Source organism: Sesamum indicum, linkage group LG1, assembly GCF_026168435.1.
Source record: "Sesamum indicum cultivar Baizhima isolate 11 linkage group LG1, ASM2616843v1, whole genome shotgun sequence".
In the NCBI taxonomy this organism is placed as follows: domain Eukaryota; kingdom Viridiplantae; phylum Streptophyta; class Magnoliopsida; order Lamiales; family Pedaliaceae; genus Sesamum; species Sesamum indicum.
Genome location: NC_142657.1, coordinates 16,101,743 through 16,121,365, shown reverse-complemented (window position 1 = coordinate 16,121,365; position 19,623 = coordinate 16,101,743). Strand labels below are relative to the sequence as shown.

General features: G+C 35.8%; 3 protein-coding genes across 6 annotated transcripts; 1 reads left to right on the top strand and 2 right to left on the bottom strand.

Moving 5' to 3' along the window:
- The first annotated feature begins 851 nt into the window (after positions 1 to 851).
- LOC105164633 (phytochrome-associated protein 1) lies at positions 852 to 4,271 on the top strand. The gene is made up of 6 exons (XM_088885522.1): positions 852 to 1,840; positions 1,948 to 2,452; positions 2,969 to 3,243; positions 3,387 to 3,534; positions 3,764 to 3,828; positions 3,936 to 4,271. The coding sequence occupies exons 2-6, from the start codon at positions 2,022 to 2,024 to the stop codon at positions 3,983 to 3,985; spliced, it is 969 nt and encodes a 322-aa protein (XP_088741648.1). The 5' UTR covers positions 852 to 1,840; positions 1,948 to 2,021; the 3' UTR covers positions 3,986 to 4,271.
- Positions 4,272 to 5,718: 1,447 nt separating this feature from the next.
- LOC105163668 (hexokinase-1) lies at positions 5,719 to 10,114 on the bottom strand. Its single transcript, XM_088878484.1, has 9 exons — positions 9,539 to 10,114; positions 8,414 to 8,561; positions 8,141 to 8,323; positions 7,866 to 7,940; positions 7,626 to 7,781; positions 7,379 to 7,477; positions 7,156 to 7,286; positions 6,696 to 6,777; positions 5,719 to 6,530 (listed from the first exon to the last, which is right to left on the bottom strand). The coding sequence occupies exons 1-9, from the start codon at positions 9,808 to 9,810 to the stop codon at positions 6,207 to 6,209; spliced, it is 1,470 nt and encodes a 489-aa protein (XP_088734610.1). The 5' UTR covers positions 9,811 to 10,114; the 3' UTR covers positions 5,719 to 6,206.
- Positions 10,115 to 11,930: 1,816 nt separating this feature from the next.
- Positions 11,931 to 17,864, bottom strand: LOC105163656 (nuclear poly(A) polymerase 4). Of its 4 annotated transcripts, none has more exons than XM_011082091.3 (12): positions 17,248 to 17,864; positions 17,061 to 17,138; positions 16,586 to 16,693; positions 15,935 to 15,997; positions 15,695 to 15,856; positions 14,764 to 14,877; positions 14,590 to 14,652; positions 14,159 to 14,488; positions 13,900 to 14,064; positions 12,858 to 13,763; positions 12,557 to 12,633; positions 11,931 to 12,455 (listed from the first exon to the last, which is right to left on the bottom strand). In XM_011082091.3, exons 1-12 carry the CDS (start codon positions 17,398 to 17,400, stop codon positions 12,428 to 12,430), a joined length of 2,247 nt encoding a protein of 748 aa, XP_011080393.1. In that variant the 5' UTR covers positions 17,401 to 17,864; the 3' UTR covers positions 11,931 to 12,427. The 4 variants fall into 4 exon arrangements, with proteins under 4 accessions (XP_011080393.1, XP_020547453.1, XP_011080401.1 ...); XM_020691794.2 differs by having other exon boundaries at positions 11,931 to 12,452; XM_011082099.3 differs by having other exon boundaries at positions 12,975 to 13,763.
- Positions 17,865 to 19,623: the final 1,759 nt, after the last annotated feature.

The window sequence follows — 19,623 nt, the reverse complement described above, 5'->3', positions numbered from 1 at the left end:
TGATTAAACGTGATCAAAACTTAAATTTTTACATTGATTTTGTATTACCGTGAGAGAATAGTATTAATTTATCATGATTTTTAAGTTGTAGTCATTTATAATGTATGGAATAATGTACTTTTGTAGTGCGTTGTGATTCTTTTTCTAGTCTTTTGTTGTTTTGTACAATTAAAGATCTCGGTAAAAAAGTCCAAAAGGAACCGAGTTTTCCGATTGTTATCGGATTATACTCGCATTTATTATCAATACCATACGTTGACTTCACAGGCTGTAACCGTCGAGCATTAAAACACTCGGTCAATAGCGTTGGGAAACTGCAGTCATCACCTTCTTACCGTCGTCTTTACTCTTCGTATTTATTTCACTCTTATCTACTAGACAATGTCGTTTTGACCCATCCTTCTCACCGCTTTTAGAGCAGATTGTATCCGTTCACATGATATTAGACAGTATTTTGTGTTATCAAATATATAAAAAAATAAAATTATATTTTTATAGTTGTTGGAGAGAAAAATATAAAATTATACCTCTACTTAAAACAATTGTTGGCTTGATAGACATTTGATCCAAACTAATTAGTTTACTAACCTAAATGATGGTTCATGAATTGATGATTGACTTGTAACTCTTACCAAGGCCGTGGTCCACCTCATATCTTTGCCCTAGCCGCATTGGAGATACGGCTAATGGGCTGTGGACGGCAAGCCAAGCAGTAAAGCGATAGTCAGACAAGATCATGGGATATCCAATTTTCTTTTGTAATTATCATGAGAAGTGTAGGCTTTTATTGCAGCACTGCCCCCTGCAAATATATATAAGGGATCATGCAACCCACACACTGACACGCATCGATACATTTCAGCTTGTGTAAGAACAAAGTTTTCATCTTTAGCAGTCTTGGAGTCTCTACTGATCACTGCTTTAACTGCCATTAATTCTTGATTAAGGGTGTTGTGATTTAGACTCCATCTCGAGTTTAGTGCACAAAGATTGTTGAACTTGAATCTTAAGCGTTGATTACGATAATTTTGATTTTTACAGGAGATAAATTAAAAAGGTCGTCACTACTCTTTTTGTTTATTCTTTTCTTGATTGACTTTAAAAGCGAGTTTCATATGAAGTGAAGGGGGGATGTTTCTGGGGCAGTGTGCTGTGTAGTCTTTGTGTTCACTGCTTTGTTTGATGTGGGTTTTCTTTATTTCTTCGGCTTAATTTTTTTTGGGGTGAGGAAGAGAAAGGTCAGCACGCTTTTGCTTCCTCAACCGAACAACAGCTTATTCTTTGTGGGGGTGAGAGTGTGTTTGGTTGCGTGCGTTTTGTTCTAATCCATTTCCTGTTTTTGGGGGGTCCTTTGAGTGAAAAGAATCTCTCTGGTTATATACCCTTGTTTTTGCTCTTTTCTTGCTACCTTCCCTTCATTAGTCTATTTTCCTGAAGCAAAACGAGAGAGCGAGAGAGAGAGAGAGAGCCCACTAGCCTCACTCTCCCAGCGTGCCAAAATATTAAGCCATAAAAGCAAGATTTTGCGATCCACAAGCTATAATAATAGCTCTTTCTCTTTTCCATTCGGCGCTTTTATTTGGTTTCTTTTGGAGTCTTTATATTTCTGTCTCAAAAGTTTCAGTCTTGAGGGCACTGTGTGCGGCAAACTTTTGCATCAAGAGTTGGCTATAAACTCAGAAAATTCTTGTGCAGCCCCTCATTCTTTACGGATTGTTCTTCTTGCCTCTCCAGTACTGAAGTTTCTTTCCTTCTGCACAAGGAAAAACTCCCTTTTCCTTTCACTAACCTGTAAAAATGTGGGCTTCCATGAGTCTGAGTTTTGGTTGAACATTTCAAGGTAAGATCTTTGTTCTACACCTGCAAGCCTTTATGTTACAGTTCAACTTTAATATTTGTAACTGCAGTTTCTCTGATTTTCTTGATATATTTTTCCTTCTTTTTCAGCAACATCACTCTATCTTCAGCTTCAACTTGGATTATATATCTGGCTTTGAAGATCAGTTTTTCTTGGGAACTAAATGGAGGGGTGTCGCCAGTTTCTTGATTTGATTCCAAAAGAGAGGGAATGGCCTGTTAAAAGGGCAGAAGAAACAAGCCATGGGCTTTCAGAAGAGAAAAAGCTTGAACTGAGGCTTGGTCCACCAGGTGATGACTGGACCATCAAACACAACAACAACAATAGTTCACAAACAACCTCAAGAGAGAGAGACCATGAATCTCTCCTCTCTTTTGGTTACTTTTCGAACAGCTCTTGTGCTCAAAATCCTGTCCTGAAATCCCCATGGCAACAGCAAACCAAGCCTCATTTCCTTCATCTTCCTGTCAAGAAGGAATCACCACACCTCTGTAGCAGTAGAGCAGCAGCAGAATTGCAGAACTCAGAAAAGAAGGCATTTTCACCAGCTCCTGCAAACACAGCTGTGCCCAACAGCAGCTGTGCTCAGAAAAGGTTCATCACCTTTATTTCTCTTGCATCCTTTTTACTGTTCTCTTTACTCTCCTTGACAGAGGATATTCACTGTTTTACTCAACTTTGTTACATGTTTGTGGTCCATGCATCTGGTTTTTCTTTCTTTACTGTCTGCTGTACAGTTGATTTGCCTCTCTGGTTTCTCTATCTTTTTGGTTGTTCATGTCAGTTTTGTGAAAGAAATTCAGCTTTTTTCTTTTTTTAAAACTGCCATCTATTGTTTATTCCTTGTGACTTGAATTTTCCCAATTCTTGAATTATTATATTATTTCATGCTCTGTTGGATAATATGAAAGCTTGTCTGACTTGGTAATTCAGTTAATGTAATAGCAACTTGTCTAGGAACCCCACTTTTCCACATGTTGTCTCTTTGTGTATGGTAGTAACATTTGAATTTGATGCTATTGTTAGAGGTTTTGACAAAGATGATGTCTATTACAAAATTTTCTAAACTAACTAAAATTATCATCTGTCTTGAAATGCTATAAACAATAGGACTGCTCCCGCCCCTGTGGTCGGTTGGCCTCCTATTCGATCGTTTAGAAAGAATGTTGCAAGCGGCAGTAGTTCTAAATTGGCCTCCGAGCCCAGCGATGTGGTCCAGAATAAAGTTTCCGGTCAAAAGCCTGTCGACAATGGCCCAAAAACTCTGTTTGTGAAGATCAACATGGACGGTATTCCCATTGGAAGAAAAGTGGACCTTAAAGCCTACAACAGCTACGAGAAGCTCTCATACGCTGTCGATGAGCTCTTCCGAGGCCTTCTTGCAGGTTAGCTAGATCAGTTTTCAGCATCCTACTGCTGATCTTGATAGCGTAATTGCCATATTCACTTATAGGAGTTGGTGTCAGTGTGTCAATTTCAAATGTATATCATGTGCTGATCTTGTGTTGTGTTTCAATCGTGTTTGTAGCTCAAAGTGATTCTTCTGCTCGTGGAATCAAGGATGATGAAGCAGGAGGGAAAGCGATCGGACGTTTACTGGATGGAAATGGCGAATATACCCTTGTGTACGAAGATAACGAAGGGGACAGGATGCTTGTTGGGGATGTCCCTTGGCAGTAAGCATCTGACCTCCATGGATCTGATTCCCTCTGTTCTTTAACATTTATTCCCTTCAATATTCCACTTCACTGCTCACGCTTTGAAAAAGAAATATCCCTTTTGTTTTGGCCTTTCTGTGCCTAAAATTCCTCGCCTTAGACGAATATTAGCCAAACGATCCAATCTTAAAACTATATGATTAAATAATCCAACTTCTTACATCAATCATTGTTGTGATTCTTGCAGCATGTTTGTCTCAACCGTTAAGAGGCTGCGCGTGTTGAAAAGCTCTGAGCTCCCTACATTGTCTCGTGAGTTCCGTTTTCACTAACATGAGATGTGCTAATTTCTCTGCCTGAAAAGGAAGTCATCATGCTCGATTCTAACTTATGCAAAAACGGGTGGCTGTCCATTGCAGGTGGAAGTAAACAGGGGAAGCTCTATGTCGATGCCTCGTCGCGTAAATGAAAGCTAACGACATCTTCAATACATAGCTCATAACAATGGTTGCAGAGGAGTGTTCTGAGGCTATTGTTGTTTCTTGGATGCTAATGTATTTGTCTGAGAGAGAGGGAAAAGGGTTGACTTAGTTTGCTTCAACTCCCTTCTTCTATTAAGGGATGGGGAGTAAGATAAATATATGTTATGTTTCTTGAATTTTAGGCCTATATTATTGTATATGTTTTTGTTGTTTGAATCTTCATCTCAAGTGTTAATTTTGGCAAATATATGTCGACTGTGTATTTTAAGTGAATCGGTTGTCCCCCGTCTCTTCCTGTAATTGTACAGGTCAAACTTATGTTTTGAGTATAAATACAACACTAAATTACAACGATTTTTTTTAAGATTTTACATAATTATTAATACTTTTTTGTTATTTAAAAAAATATAAATATCCCTTTAATATTTGATAAAATTATGTGATTTTTAGATTGAAATATAAAATTGTCAATTTTATTCTTACTGTATTTTTTTATTCTTTGTTAGAATTAAAAATTTGTAAAATATCAGATGCTGTGAATATAAAAATTTTAAAAAATTATCTATTTAATTCATATAAAGTATAAAAATTAATCAAAATTATAATTTTTAATCTACAATAACATTTTGGTTAATTTATCATAAAAATTGATAAAAGTCCAACGAATTGGGTTAATTATTAGACGACTGTTAAAATTATAAAGTACTGATAGTTTTTCAAACAACGAGGGGTACTTGTAATTATGTCAAATTTCAGGAAAATTATTGTAATTTATCTTAAATATAATTTCTTGATTTGTTACTCTCTTTTGAATATTCATTTTCTAGAATAAATTATATCAGCACACATTTTAATAAAAATTATTATTCATAACTTTAATCCTACATCTATTATTTTCTTTATTAATTATTCATTATCTATTAAATTACTTTTTTGTTAACTTAAAAAAAAGGATACTTTTAATATGTAAATTGTGCATTAATAACTGAAATTTTTGACCAATTATTGGGTCCACATACCACATTGGGTGGCCTCTTTCTTTTTCTTGACAAAAGAATTTGAGTTATTTTCTATTTTTGGTTCCAACGAAATTAATGAAAAAGAAACAAATTACCCAGAACCATAAAGCAAACAGATCGATATGGTAATATTTTAGGAAAACTACACCGCTGTCTTATGATATTTAGTGCAATTAAATATAAATCTTTGATGGTTTGGCATCAAATAAGTTCATCCATTAGTTAAAATTACGGATTTGCTTATATCTGTAAAAGAATATGAGTGAAAATTCATATTTAACCCTAATTGATTTATTACAAGTCAAACAAACTTTTTTCTAATCAAACTATCCTTATTTCACATGTTAAAGCATGTGTTGATGTATCTCTTCACACTTACAAAGGCAATTTGATTAGAAAAACTTTATTTAATTTATGACACGCCGATAAACCAATCAGGGATAAATATTGACTTTCATTGAACTTTTTTGTTGATTTCAATATATTTCGTGAATTTTAGCAATTGATTAATTCATTTGTTGGATGTCAACAAAATTTGGGCGAATTAGATATAATTTTTTAAATTATAAAAAATTTATATATAATTGGGAGGACGATATAATTATCCTTATTATTTTTGCATGGCAAGATGACAGGCTTTGGGATGGGAAATATTGTGTTCTAGAAGAAAATAAATTTTACAAAAATAACAATTACACAATACATTTTTTACATACCAAAAAATTACATACCAGTTTCCAACTCATGACTATTAACAAGAACATTATTTACACATTTAAATTACAAAACTTTTTAAGTATTGACAATAACTTTTATTCACAAAAATATCGAAAACTGATGGAAGAAACTACTATATATATATATATACACACACACACACGACATCATTAAGAGGATCGGTGGGAGTTGAATTCATAATCTCTTCCCTTGCAGTGATCCCTCCCTCCCATGCAGAGAGATCAAATCTCATAACAAATGGATCAACAGATTCTGAGGTAGAAATCTTGAATTCATTATTCATCATCATCATCATCTGCTTCCAGGTCTCCAAAGATTACACTGATTCTGCATCCTATCCAGCTGAATATCATTCAAGAAACACCCAATATCATACCGATGATTCAAACAAAGCATGGATGCCTGGCCACATTTTCTGCAAACTTATATCAACATTGTTCTCAGGATAGCCTTAAAGAGAGTTGGAGGCGGCAAGAAGAGCGGCGCCGATGCCTGAACCATCTGTCGAGTGCTCAAACACGATGCTTGATGCAGTTTTCTCGCCGAGCAACTGGCCCACTGTGTTTTCTAAGCACTTTCTGTATTCTGTGTAGTGCTCGTATAAACCGCCATCAATGGCTATCCCCGTCTTCCTGTCTCCTTCCTGAGGAGTATCCCGTCCCATTTTCTTCAAGATCCCCAAGATGCCAGCGGCAGCAAGACGTGCCCCACGTGTGGCCACAATGTTGCAGAGCTCGACCACTACTCTCCTTGTTTTCAGGGGGGTGTTCCTTATCTGAAACAGGACAAGAACAAAAACACAGTGTAAATATACTCTTCAACAAGATGTAATACATACGTCTAGTTGGCACTTTCGCACCTTACCGATAGGATAGCACAGCAATGAGTGCAATGAACAAGCACAAAATTCGCAGCAACTTAGCAGGGAAAGATAACTCACCTCTAGTACAGTCCTTAGTTTGTTGTCCACTTCTCTTAGATCAGAGGATGTATCCTGATGCATAGCCGACATATCAGGTGTGCTGCATATATTTTAGCTCTAAAGTTAAGGCCTTTGATACAAAGATAAAAGTTTTTTAGTTTCTGTAACGACTATAATTTGAGCTGATTAGCAACAGAAGTTACAGAAATGAACCCTGATTATATCATGCTTCTATAATCTTCTTTCTCAGAGTTCAGAAGCTTCTACCAGTGTCACAAATGGTAGAGTACGTCTCAAAATTTACCAACCAACTTCACATTTTTAAGCTGGAAATGATATGCCAGTTAAAATTGTGGTACAAATAACACAGTAAAAGATAGATAGATAGATCAAAACATTGTCGTAAAAGTTGAAGCTATAACACAACATTGTCGTAAAATTTGAAGCCACAAGACGTGCTAGTTTCCTCATAAAGTACCTTAATATGAATGGATCTTTAAGTTTGGATGGAACCTCATCACCGAAGAAGGAAGCTTCTGTGGCCATCCTAAGTAAAACTCGCCGTAGAACTTCCCCCAGGTACATCCCAGAAGTTAGCTTCTCAAATATCTGTACGAATGAATATATATATATATATATATATATATATCAGAAAAGTTATGGCAAAAACTCAAAAACTGCAAATGCGCATTGATTTCTACCTGTTCACCAGGATTTACACTTCCGACGTCCAATGCATGGTCATACTCTGTTATTGGAAGATGGGATGATCTGAAGTTACCCCACTCCATATTAATAACCTGAATTGTGAAATATTCAAGCTTTTAATAATTCTTTCGACCTTTTTTCGAATAATATATTTGGCTTTATATCGTAGCAGTATTTTATAGTAGATGAACCTTATCAGAGAACTAATGCAAATAGTTAAAGATCAGAGAATTTGCAAACCATTTCTCCAGATTTAGGCAAAGGACCATGCCACTTGGGAATTGCTTGGGCACATTCTACATATGCAGCGTTAGTTCCAGTACCTAATATCACACCAAGATAAACGTTGTTGTTGGTATATCTTCCTCGAGCTAATGTTCCGATTGTATCATTAACCTGGCAGTAGTCATCAGAAAATGTTAGAAGCGTGTATTTAGAAAGAAAAGTTGAGAAGACATGATAACCTGAAACAGAACTCACCAAAGCTGCCACTCTCATTTCAACACCTTTTCTTTTCAGGGCTTTTGTTAGTTCAACTACCACGTCTTGGCCGACCTATATAGATTGATAGAAATATCAGAAGAATGGTACATCAGATTTTGGTAAAATATTGCTCAAAGACAAAATGAAGTATAAAATCTCAGGCAGCAAGGCCTTCATATAGAAATCAGAATTAACAGATACGGATAGTAATGTCCTATTTAATGAACTAATGAAATGAAAACAAGTAGGCTGTACTTAAGACAAAATATTACGGCATCATTAATAGCGAAGCCCTTCGTCCACCTAATAAGAGTTCCCGAATTTATTGAAGTTTGCATCACGGGGAATGAGAAAGTGAAACCTAATTCCCTCTGCTTCACTGGAGGTTGATGAAATAGTCGTTCTTCTTCAGCAACAAAATTTGCAAGTTTTTCCGCAATATAATCAAAAAGCTCCTGAAATTGTTTGGTTTTGTAAACTCAGCACCTTGTAAAGATGGAAACAATAAAGGAATGCAGAGTTCTTCTAGCAAAACGATTGCTTACATCTGAAGTTCCTCCCGTTAGTGCTGGTGGTATTGACACCTCAGCGATTTCCTGATGAACAACACCTCCTCTACCCCTTAATTGCACTCGCAACACGCGGAAGTTTGTGCCACCAAGATCTAGTGCATAAAAGATTCCATCCTCATCACTGAGATGGCAGAATGACGAACAAGACAAATTATTTAGCTATAATTTCTCAAGAGCTGAAGAACAGACTACATGAAGCAAATACAGATCACGCACACGAACTAAATATACAAAACAAACTCAAACTCCAGACTGCCAACAGATTTTACTGATACTGCACATAGAAAGAACGGATATTAAAAAGAAATTCTAGTCGAGAAGTAGTTGCGGGATGGTGCATCTGCTCATAATAAACATTGCTAAGGCTTCACAAGAAGAGCAAAATCATTTGTGCATTCTCAGTCCTGAAGAGGATAACGAAGTCCTCAAACTACAAATATCAAGCATGTCTGATTTTTTATTTTAAATATGCATTTTTATCATTTGATCATGAAGTGAAAGCTCCAGTTTTAATATAACTAGAGAGCATGTTGTTTCTCAAGAGAAACTCTGTTTAGTTACTATTGAACATTTTCAGTTTCCATCGCTGCAAACCACACAAAAACATGTGCCCTTCTCTGTGATTATCCAATAACAAATATGTCCAACTTGAGAATGAACTAATAGCACTTCGTTCATAAACAAGACAAAGGGTACAATAAAACTCATACTTTGCTTATGTCTCCGGCATTATAATAACCATACAACAAACAACAAGCACAAGCATATATTCACACATATAAAATATATATTGATAAATTCATACCGGGGCGCCTATCAAATTGATGTCTCTTATTGCCTCTATGTAAAGGAAGTTTTTCACACAAGAATATCCAATATTACATTACCCAAAAAAAAAAAAGAAACAATGGCACCAGAGTTCTTTATCAGTGATTTCATGGCACAAGCCTAAACCACACAGAAACTTTCCAGTTAAACTAGATAGGAAAAAAGGACTGCTCCATCATTCTAAACATGCATAAGACAAGCAAGATTCATATGTGAAGGGACAGATGTCACATTAAGAAAAATTGAAAAAGAAAAAAAGAAAGTGTTTACCCAGTGGGGAGATTAGCAATAAAGCTGATAAGCATCTTGAGCTTGCTTCCACCCTCAGATGCCAAGCCAGCATGCATCTCCACAGTCAAGGCATCAGCAACCTGCTTCAGCTTCGCCTCCGGGGTCGCACACTTCTCCTCAAATTCCTTAAGAAGAGCCATAGCTCGAGCCCACTTCCCACAACGCTTCATCCGCTGCCTCACCACCAGCGCCGCCACTCCCACCACCGCAGCGGTTCCAACCACCGCCGCACCAACAACCGCCTTCCTCATTTCCTCTTTCTCACTCCAAAAAGATTGAATCTTTACTCTTAAAAGAGATGGTGCCGTTAATTTCTTCCACTTTTTGTTGGAGAAAATTTATATTAATCAAGAATGGATGAAACGGTGAAAGAAAGGTGGGAGAGAGTCAAAAAAGGGGGAAGGAGAAAAAATGGGAGGAGAACCAATGGCGTAAAGAAAATGGGAAGAGGATGCTGATACATTTTCACTTCCTGTGGATTGTTTGTTGTGTTTCTTGATTTGCAAGTATAGGAGGAAGGAAGTCAGTCCCGATAAAGAAGCTTCTCTTCCAAATATTGGATGTTCCTTTTTACTTCCTCTTCACATGCATATATATTCAAACACACTCCATACTCCACGTGTCTTTATAATTTTAAATTAGGCATCAATAAAATAATTTATATAAAAATTAAATAAAAATATACCCATTTTTATTTAAAAATAAATGTTTTTGAGGATATCCTGATTAATCTAAATTTTCATCAATCATAGATAGTTATTCTAATCCCTCGTATTTAATATATATTAGTTATGATGGCACGATGTTCCTGTGTGCGTATAATAAATTATTTTATTTTTTAAATTAAATAAATTTTATGTTTTAAAAATATATTACGAATAATAAATATATATATATATACCAACATATCATATTTTTTTAAAGCGAAAAAGCAACAAAAAAAATCAACTTAAAAATATTATCGACATAATAATAAAATTGGTGTTGTAGTGTTATAAATGCAATTTGTGAGTAACAATTCTCTTCTTATATATTAGTAGTTGTATAGATACTAATAATTTGTGACACACTATATAATATTATTTAAAAATAAAACACTTATTAATAATATTGACATTGAATTTATAAAAAAGATTATGTCAAAAAAGATACTTAAAAGAAAAAGTAACTATCAAAAGTTAGTGGCCGATGGAAAATTAGAAGAGTGGGTAGGTAGGAAGTTAATAAATTAAATTTAATATTAAAATTGACCATTAAAAATATTAATTGTATGTATATGTGATACACTCGTTTTTCCCTTCAATATAAAGAATACCGATAATATAAATTTTATAATATGATATTGTGATTACTGACCCATTCAATACGTGTGTTTAATTTTTAAGTGAGAATGTCGTTTTTATATAAATATAATTTTTTGTTTTAACTATATCAGTACATTTCTTGAACTAGAATAATCTAACTACATGTTACTATCTTTCTAAATGAGATTAATTTGATTAGTTCATTTAAAAATAACTAGGGCTATTTGCCAACATGTATTTTAAATGTTTATCAACTTATTATAAAAACTAAATTAAAATCATTGATATCGCTCAATTTCCCGCCGCTGCCCTCATTGACCGCGTTCATGATGAGTCAGACCCCAGGCCCTCATTATCCGCATTCGTGATAAGTCGGCCATGAGGTCTGAGAGAGAAATACGAGTTAGAGGTGCGAAACAATTGAAAAAGCAAGAAACTAGAGAAGTGATCGAGGCAGTTCACAAAAAAGGGTGCAATACAAATTTAATTTTGTTTTACAAATTCTGCTTTCCAAAAACTTAAATTAAATTGATTGAAGCCAAAACAACATTTTTACCAACTTCTGCAAATAAATTAGTAAAATTGTAGATGTCACACTGTATTTTTATTTGATTATGCATGCAACGGAACTTATCTGATTCTTCTAATATCCCAAACTACATTTACATGTGTGTAAATAAATAGTAATAATTAAAAATGATACAACGTAGAGCTACTAAAGCAATCAAGTCAATGAAATCCCTAACAATGATCATAAACTTGGTACTTATTTCCTACTTCCAATAGGATTATTCAAGAATATAGCTCGTGGACTTTCTGGGTTCAAGCTGCAATAACCCTCGTATAAATCTTATGTCAAAATATCAAACAGTATGACTCGGACCAAATTGGCAGTAAGTTAGGCCTACATATACAGATGACTCCTACTATGATTCTTACTATGATACATGTGACATCCGTGCTGCTAACTTGTAGGCTTGGAAATGGCAAGAAAGGAGTTCACATACGGCGGATATGTAGAAAGAGAGGCACAATAAGAGTTACAGAAACATTAATAAGTCGGAGGATAAAGAAATGAAGGTCGTTAAATGGTATAAGTAATTTACAACTGAAGTTTCATTGTAAATACAATAAGCCGAGTAAAATCTCATGAACCAATGAGAAAAGACTTCACGTCCTAAATTTAGTCCAAAAAATCCACTGTAATATGCAAAGAAATATATTTCTGTCAATAGCAGCACAACATTAGCACACCATTCCGACACCCATGCAACAGAACAATGTATAGTTCAACGACGCTAGTGTTGTCAATAACGTTCAGACCATGATGTGCTTTAGAAGCTGGAAACTGTACAAAGCATCTAAGCCAATCCTAGGGGAATCTTGAAATTGTTACTGCTGCTGCTTAGTTTTTGTTTTCCTCTCAGAGGATCAAAAAGTCAGCTTTTCTGGAGAATAAGAAAGATATGAAAGCCAGCATCGAGGATGATACTTACTGGAGCTGCTGGCTTTCAGTTACAAGACACGGTGCTCATCAACCATTATACGGGTCTGGTCTTCTCATTCACGCGGTGGAGGTAAGACTCAACCTGCTGCATGAGTAGCCACAAGAACCAAAGATGCGACAGCATAAAAAACATTCATGGTATGATTCTATCCAAAAAGAACAAGTTATCAAATTTCTATAACATGCCTCATAACGTTCTCCTGAACAGGTTCAGACCCTACGCCATCTCCGGATTTCAGCATCATTGCAAGAGCAGCATGAGGCTTCAAGAAAACAAAAGCAACACAAAAGGATTAAAGTATGATACAAGTAAAACCCCACGAAATTTGACAAAGGCAGTATTCTAAAATTTTAACCATAAAGAACTTTATGCCGCAGAAAGCAATGGCACAATAATCAAAATGAAACCTGGAGCAATCTAATAAGTTGATAGTAACATAACATGGTGTATTAAAATTGAACGACAAAGAATACTTATATCCAAAACCTCTAACTCAAGTAGTGCATCCCCCAAAACCGAGGATTCTTTATTGCATCCATTATCCAAGAGCAGCGGCGCACCAGCCTTATATGAATCATCAAGCAAAGATCCATTTTTGTTTACCTCCAAGCCACTATAACTGCTGCTTCCATAGGAAGAATTACTAGAACTTGAATTGCAACAAGTATCTGAATTTTCTGCACAGTGTTTTTCCTGGTTTGATGTTTTTGAATCATCAGGTAACTCTTTATCCCTATCAACCAGCTGCAGCATACGCATACTAGATCCAGTGCACACATGCCTCGAGTTAAATGAGACTGCTTCTGGTGCCCTTCCATCCATGAGTGTGCATGATTCATTTGTTGCAGCAACTTCTTTCATTGTTCCAGACATAGCAGAGGAGCACTCCGTCAATCCGCCAGCAACTCTGGAACAAATATTTTCAGGAGAAAGACCTTGCTTCTGAGGGCTAATAGATTGCCGTTTCTCTCGCCTCTCCTCCAACTCTGGCAAATCAACCTGCTTTTTGCGTTTTATAACTCTTTCAGCAGAATCAGACCTGCAGGCGTCACTGCCATCAGAAGACACCTTATCAACCTGTTGCTGACTCATGAGCCTAATGTGTCGGCTTCTTTTGTGACCCTCTGGAAATACATAAGGGGGAAGTTGCTTTCTACGAACATGAGAAACATATATTTCCATCCCAGGCTTCCAGTATATATATGAATTTATTTGATGCCTAAACTCATCAACAGTCTGGCGGATGTCAAATTGTTGACCTTCTTGGATAACCTCTCCTTGTTTCCTTTGTAAACCCATGAAAAAGGCACAGTGGGCACAATGCTTTGAAGAATCCACATAATCATGTGGATAAGGATGACATTGTAATTTCCCACATGTGTCGCGCTCTATCTGCACATGTTAAAGGCACCAGAAATATGAAAGATAACACCTTCTAACTCATCTTACTTACTCCATGCGTATAAAGAAAAGATACATTAGACGTCACCACCAATTAATCAGTATTACATCCAACGAAATATGTTACCATCAGAGTTAGCTGCCGCAGCCGGGATTCAACCCAACCTCTCCAAGCACGCAAGTCATCAAGATCCGCAGCAATAATGTCAACCTGCAGATAATTTTTATAGCTTTCAAAGAATAAATATGGCTCAAACAAAGTACTCCACTGCGCTTTATTCAGCTCGATATCCTGGAAATGCACATCAAGTTCCAAAATCAATAAGTAACAATACTTGGAGGACAGCTGATGTACTGCACAACCAAACAGGTTAAACACTGTCTACCTCGCAAATCTCTCTACCAAACTGGAACTGTTCCATCATAACCCGAAGAGTACTTGCTGAAACATTGTAACTAGAATTCATGCAAGGGTAGGCAGGGGTTATGATTGGCATGAGATGATTACGGTCCCAAGGATTTTTCCGAGGATCCCATATAGAAAATCCAAGTTCATCATCCTCTATTTCACAAAGCATCACAGGATTTGGCCAGCGCCAGAGCGTATATACTCTGAAAAATCGAGACACTAGCATACTGGGATTTGCATTAGGATAAAATTGGCACAACCGAGCTACAAGAAGAGCCCAGTTCACACCACCAAGGAATCCCGTCACCTGCACAGCAAAAATAGGAGATATGTTGCCCCAGTATACAGAATTTTATTTTTGGATACCCATAAAGAAGGAAAGAATTGTAATACTAAGAATCGACCTACATTTGAATAAACACCACGTCTCTTAGCCCAGAACTTTAGACATCGCAGAGTTGTCCGGAAGTTCTAAAATTTACAAGATGGTTAGCATGGAAAGAGCAAATTAAACATTATAACAAGGAAACTGAATATAGAAATGCAAAAGAAGACCATAGCGATTTAGTTCAGAAAAAATACCTCAATGTTTGGAACAAGCTTGAGAATTTGATCTGCTACACGACAGCCATTAAGACTCCGTACAGTGGGTTCATCTATGTCTTCCAATACGGATATATTTGAGATGTCCAGATCCTGCCAGAAGTGTGTAACCAACAATCAGAGAACAATTTACAAGAACTTGTTACACTTCCCAAAGAGTTCATAAATTCTCACTCCCCCTTTTCCCGTTTTACATAAGCATGCCAGCATGCAGAAGCATCTTGTCACAGAAATACACATATCACAGAAATGCAACACACAACATGCTCAAGAGACAGCTTAGACAGGAAAATTAGCAGAATCACTCAATGTCCTGAGAGACTCAACTTCATGACCAACCAATAACACCTTACAGTTCAGATATGTATTCATGATACATAATTACATATGAACACCCTTATTAACTCGTACAACCAACAAATTCTTCAAACGAATATCCAACCTTATTTATCATAAATAGCCATTAACAGGTATGCCAAAAATCACTTTGCATGAACACCATCATAAACATTCAAGAATATACTACCAGTAAGTGTTTCGTGTAAAAAGATTTAATCTTTAAATAATAACATGCATCCCAAGTGCACGTGCCAGCAGACACAAAGAATACATCAGTTAGTTGAAAAATCAGTAGTACTCCCTCACCTGAGGACATAAAGGTCAAACACCAATTGTTCACTGATGAGTATCAATTGACAAATAAGTAAGCAAAATAACATTGAGGGAAAATAATAAGAAGACAACTAATGCAAGAAACATTCTCTAGTTTTAACAGGAAAAACAAATAATGACATTTAAAAAATCAATTTCAAATGGAAGGTGCAGCCACAAGGTGATCAATTCTCACTATATCTAAGAAACAAATTATAATGAACTCTAGTGTGACAAAACGACTTGCAATATGACTTACATCTGGGACAACCAATAGAGAAATACTTGCATAGAGAAGATCAATTGATATCCCATCAAACTTGAATTTCATAACTGGAACATGAGCATCAGGTACTGGTTGGAGTTCAGTGACTTCCTCTATTTCAGCTAATATGTTATGAAGTACATAAAAGAAGTCTTCCTGGCAAGCCAAACATTCCCTTTAGTGCATATTTGAACTTCATAAATCAACTCCAACATGGCATGCAAGAAAAAGTACCTCTCGACTAACATATTTTGGTCCAATACACAAAGTATCAATGTCAGCTCCAGGACCATGGACCTGCAAACACAAACACAGGTTTAGCACAAAGTACTGCAATAAACAAGAAAAACCCAATAAATGAGTTACAGAAAAGAAAACCCTATTGAGAAAGCATATAAAGTTAATAATAACTAACATTCTAAGAAAACAATAGGGGAAAAACCATTTGGCCCAACATGTACTACAAATACATGTTTCATATACATGGGCAACACAACATTTATAAAGAGCATCTAATTATGGTTCAAAATCGTTAGAGGACATCTGAGTATAACACATCAAATAATGCATGCATAAGTAACTTCATGCAAAGCATAATTTGAGTTCAGTAAATTCAGCGAATGAAAGCCAGTAAAGCCCTGAAGAATATAACTCCCCAAGACGAGTCCAACAAATTCACATCTGTCCATCAGATACATTTTATTCAACATTTAAACTCCAGTTCATGCACAAATTTTATAAACAGGCATCAGGAAATATCTTCTCTCAACATCCATTGCAACTCTAAGTTCCAACTTTAATTGAAATGAAAATTAATATGCAAATTTAATAAACAGAATGAGTAAGACAATGAAAAACAGCCAAGGCAGCATATAAGCTCATTACCCCGAGACGATAAGAACCAAAAGTAAAAATCAAAGCATTGGCATCTTCCACCATTTGATCAGTGTACCCCCTCAAACGAGTAAGTTCTTTCACCCAGTCTTTCACAATCTACAATATAAGAAAGGCAAACACATGTAATTTAAGCACAGACGGGAAGTTAATACTAAATAAGGAAAACAAATAAAGATGAATAAGTATCTATACATAGCAACCATGCGTGTGCACGCACACACAGACAGATATATTTCATTGAAATCCTCAGTCTATGCAAACCAAATTGCACTAGAGGTAAAGTCCTTTGGGTGTCCTCTTCATTTTAATTTGATTTGATGTCAACATTTTTCACTTAGACAAGATGCTATGGTCTACCTTTCTCCTTTAAAGGAATTGACTCAACCCATTACATATAACACAAATTGAAGTCCAAAAATCCAAAAAGCAAAAACTATTGGAAAAGATTGTGCGGCACAAATACCTGTTTAAGTCTGTCCAGAACTTCTTCCCTCTTGGCCGCTTCTTCTGCACTCTCATAAAGTCCGGAAGCCACCAAAAACTAAGATCCAACAACAGAAAAGAGGCATCTGATCAGAATTCCAGAAAAAAAAACAGGCAAATTTCTCTTTAGTAGAAAAATCAACTTCAGCAAATATAGGAAAAGAAACCTTTTCCAAGTCCCTAGTTCTCTGAATATCCGCCTCAGAGGGCCCCGCATGCGACAAAGGTCTCGTCACTCCCCACTGCTTTGGAGGCTGCTTCTGCTCCGCCGGAGGCGGCGACGGTGTAGGCAATGAATTAAAACCATCGGATCGAACCATATCTCCGACTCTTCAACTCGGACAAAACCCTAACCCCTTATCGTAATCTAACCCCTGCCCGAAGAAAAGCAAAACAAGCCGAAAACGAACCCTAACACATGGCGATTAAATCCTCACCCCAATCCGGGAGAAAACCAAAACAGGAAACCCTGAATTCTGCCTCAGAAAAGCAATATCTTTCATCTCCATGAATTCCAACTCAGATCAAACCAGCAAGCACGACCACGGGACCAGAAAGGCAGAAGCACCTACCCCACGTAGGAATTCAAATTCCGTCAAGAATGAAATGCAACAATAAAATTCTAAAATTTCGGGCAAAATTACACCCTTTTATATCGTAAAATCGAGCAACCCAAAATCAGAGATCTAATCAAGAACCCCAGAAAGAATCCTCCAAAATTCAGAAATTTCTTCTCTTTGTGTTTTTTCCCGGGGTGGGGTGGGGTGGGGTGGGGGTGGGGGGTGGGGGCGGGGGTGGGGGAAAGTCCAGAAAACGCTAGATTTTTAGTAGGAGTAATAATGAGTTGAAAATATTTAACTGTGAAGATATCTTTTTATGATTGGCGTTTGTTTAACACACCAACACCAATTACCAATTCCATTATTTGGAGCGTCGTTTCATTGCTTTTTTCCCCTCTTTTCCCATTCTACATCTTCTCTACATTCACATCCATATACATACAAAAACTTATATATATATATATATATACTAAAATAGGAAAAGGAACTTATATGCATATTAAATATACCCAATAAATAAATAAAAGAAGAGTTGATTTTGATTTCTTTATGTCAAGTACAACAAGATTCTTTGATCCAAGAATCATGATATTTTTTTTATTTAATTATTATTTGGAGAGAGAACAAAAAGTAGGTAGAGGGTATGATGAGTTTACGGGCAATCACGATGCATATAGTGTTCAACTTAAGAAAATATAAAAAGGGTTAGAGATCTATCGTAAGCCCAAGTACCCAACAATTCACAACGGCCCGATATAAGTACTGGGCTTTAACAGAAAGCCCAAATGGATAGGCTAAATTATTATAAGAGATAATTACACCGTCCGTCCTTAAGATTTTGTATCATTTCACCTTCATAAAGATAGATTGGTTAGAAAATATTTAATAGACTTGCTAGAAAAAAAAATATAATAGTAGTAGCAAGATATCGAGTAACAATTTTTAAGTTGTCACAAACAATATATACCGAGTGACAATAATTTTGATATTGTCGTTATATAATTACCAGCGACAGGAATTATATATAAAATTATCAATTTAGATAATTAGTACAATACAAATATAGTGATTTTTGTCGCTAGGTTGTAACTATAATGTGTTACTAATTATTTCTAGTGATAATTTAATGCACAATATTTTGTTACTAATTATTGCTATTTACAATTTCTACAAAATAATTATTCCTATACAGCTTTACAGTCCATTATTGTGGCAATAAACATTCTTGTCACTAAATATACATAATTGTTATTTTCTTGTAATGTAATAAGTTAGTAGTAAGTCAATTTAAGGTAATCTTGGATTTTTTCCTTCAATTTTCTCTCACTAACATCAAGAAATTCCGTAAATTTTGACTCATGAATGAATGTATTTATTAATAAAAAAAACAAACGTTAGGGATGCTAAATATAATTTTTCAAACTAATAGAGATTTACATGTTACTATATCAAATCTCATAAAATGGCGTATTGTCCCTAGAAAAATTGTATTCTTCGTTAGAGAAAATATCTTAATTTTGTCAAAAAAACATGATTACATTTAAATATATTAACAAGTATAATTTTATTTTATTGGTAGAAATCATATCATTTAGTAAAGTGAGAAGTATTTATTTATAATCGTTTTAATCTTATTGAAATGTAAAGGCGTTGTAAAAGATGCATAAAAAAATTTATTATCTTTTAAAAGTATTAATTCAAATATGGATCCTCTGGACGTGGTCACTTTGACTCGATCGGCGTTCTCAGGGAGCGATCTGCCACCTTTCTCACCCATGCTTGAGTCTTGACCGAGTGTCGTCACTGAAGGGGACTGTGAGCCTTTGATTAGGAAACTCCAGTCAAAGGTCTCCCACTGGTCTAATGTTGGTCCCAGGGTGTTCATCAAAATTGTATGACCGTCCCGACGGATTGGCCCAACCCAAATCGTATTGTAATTGATTGGTTAAAGATGGGTTGAGTTGGTGTTAGACTAGTAAAAAA